Source organism: Haliaeetus leucocephalus, unplaced genomic scaffold (assembly GCF_000737465.1).
Source record: "Haliaeetus leucocephalus isolate CR32 unplaced genomic scaffold, Haliaeetus_leucocephalus-4.0 Scaffold283, whole genome shotgun sequence".
NCBI lineage: Eukaryota > Metazoa > Chordata > Aves > Accipitriformes > Accipitridae > Haliaeetus > Haliaeetus leucocephalus.
This window is the reverse complement of record NW_010972719.1, coordinates 43,712-45,137: the sequence shown is the minus strand read 5'-3', so window position 1 is coordinate 45,137 and position 1,426 is coordinate 43,712. Positions and strand designations below refer to the sequence as shown.

At 42.5% G+C, this 1,426-nt stretch overlaps 1 protein-coding gene across 1 annotated transcript in view; it reads left to right on the top strand.

Annotated features, from left to right (window-relative positions):
* The window catches only part of LOC104833339 (endogenous retrovirus group K member 9 Pol protein-like), an 8,649-nt gene extending 7,229 nt beyond the window's left edge, over nucleotides 1-1,420 (top strand). The window contains exon 3 of the mRNA XM_010569928.1: nucleotides 336-1,420. Within this exon, the coding sequence (XP_010568230.1) occupies nucleotides 336-1,212 (877 nt within the window). The 3' untranslated portion in view covers nucleotides 1,213-1,420. The remainder of the gene's footprint in view (nucleotides 1-335) is intronic.
* Nucleotides 1,421-1,426: the final 6 nt, after the last annotated feature.

Here is a 1,426-nt window from a genome sequence, read left to right as displayed (position 1 = left end):
GATAATAAAATTGGCCGTGGAAAATGCAAGTGCAGACTGTGAAAAAATATTACAGTCGATGCCAGGAAGAGTGACGCTAGTAGATATGATAGAGGCCTGTAACAAAGTTGGGTCTTTGGAACATAAAACTACATTAATGGCCAATACTTTTGCTGTAGCCATGTGAATGGATACAAAAAATGTTAAGAAATGCTATAAATGTGGACAACCGGGCCATTTGCAATTTCAGTGTAAAGAGGGGCGAAACAAAGTAGAAGTTGGGCCTAATATATGCCCTCGTTGTCATAAAGGGAGACATTATGCTAACCAATGTAGATCTCGTTTCACAAAGAAAGGTGTAGCTCTGCCACCTCGAGGTACCCCATCGCCGGGAAACTACAAGAAGAGTGCGAGGAGCGGTGCGATGACCCCAACAGCTCCAAAAGGATTCTAGAACGGTGCCAAGAAGGATGTCTGGCAGAATTGCCAGCCCGAACTGCTGGAAGTGCCGGAGTGGATGTCTCAACAATAGAAACCATTCTACTATGGAACTCTCGGGTACACCGTGTGCCAGTAAACGCACAAGGACCATTAGGTAATGGGCTTAGTGCCCTGTTGTTGGGACGGTCTAGTATAACATTACAAGGAATTTTTGTGCTTCCCGGGGCGATTGATGCGGACTACACAGGTCTCATTTATGCTATGATTTGGACACCGTCTCCACCAGTATCGATACAGGAAGGAAGCAAAATTGCACAGCTAGTCCCTTTTAAAGCAAATGTACCATGTAAGGTTAATCAACAGCGTGGCAATGCAGGGTTTGGATCTACGGGATTAGAAGCTCAAATTATGTGGTCAATGGAGATCAATAAAACAAAACCTAGTATATCAGTAGAGTTACAAAATGCAAAGAACAGGCCAGAAAAAATAAAATTACAAGAATTAGTGAATACTGGAGCAGATGTAACAGTTCTGTCGTGCGAGGACTGGCCTGTCACTTGGGAGCATTCTGAGATGGATTCGAAACTGTTCGGTGTGGGAGGATTATCAAAAACTCGACAAAACAAATATATGATTCAATTGATTTGTCAAATTTTAGTTCATTATATCAAACCTTATGTAACCAATATCCCTATGAACCTGATAGGCAGGGATGCATTAAGTCAAATGGGATGTGTGCTTAGTACAGGAGACAATTTTGTGGCGTGGCCATTGACGGGCGACCATGCCTAAAGCTGAAATGGAAAACAGAGGAACCGGTTTGGGTAGATCAATGGCCGCTGACTGAATCTAAGGTCGCCATCTTGAAACAGTTAGTACAGGAGCAATTGGATCAAGAGCACTTGGTGAATACCACGAGCCCTTGGAATACACCAGTTTTTGTCATTCCAAAAAAATCTGGGAAATGGAGACTATTGCATGATTTAAGAAAAATAAATGAAGTAAT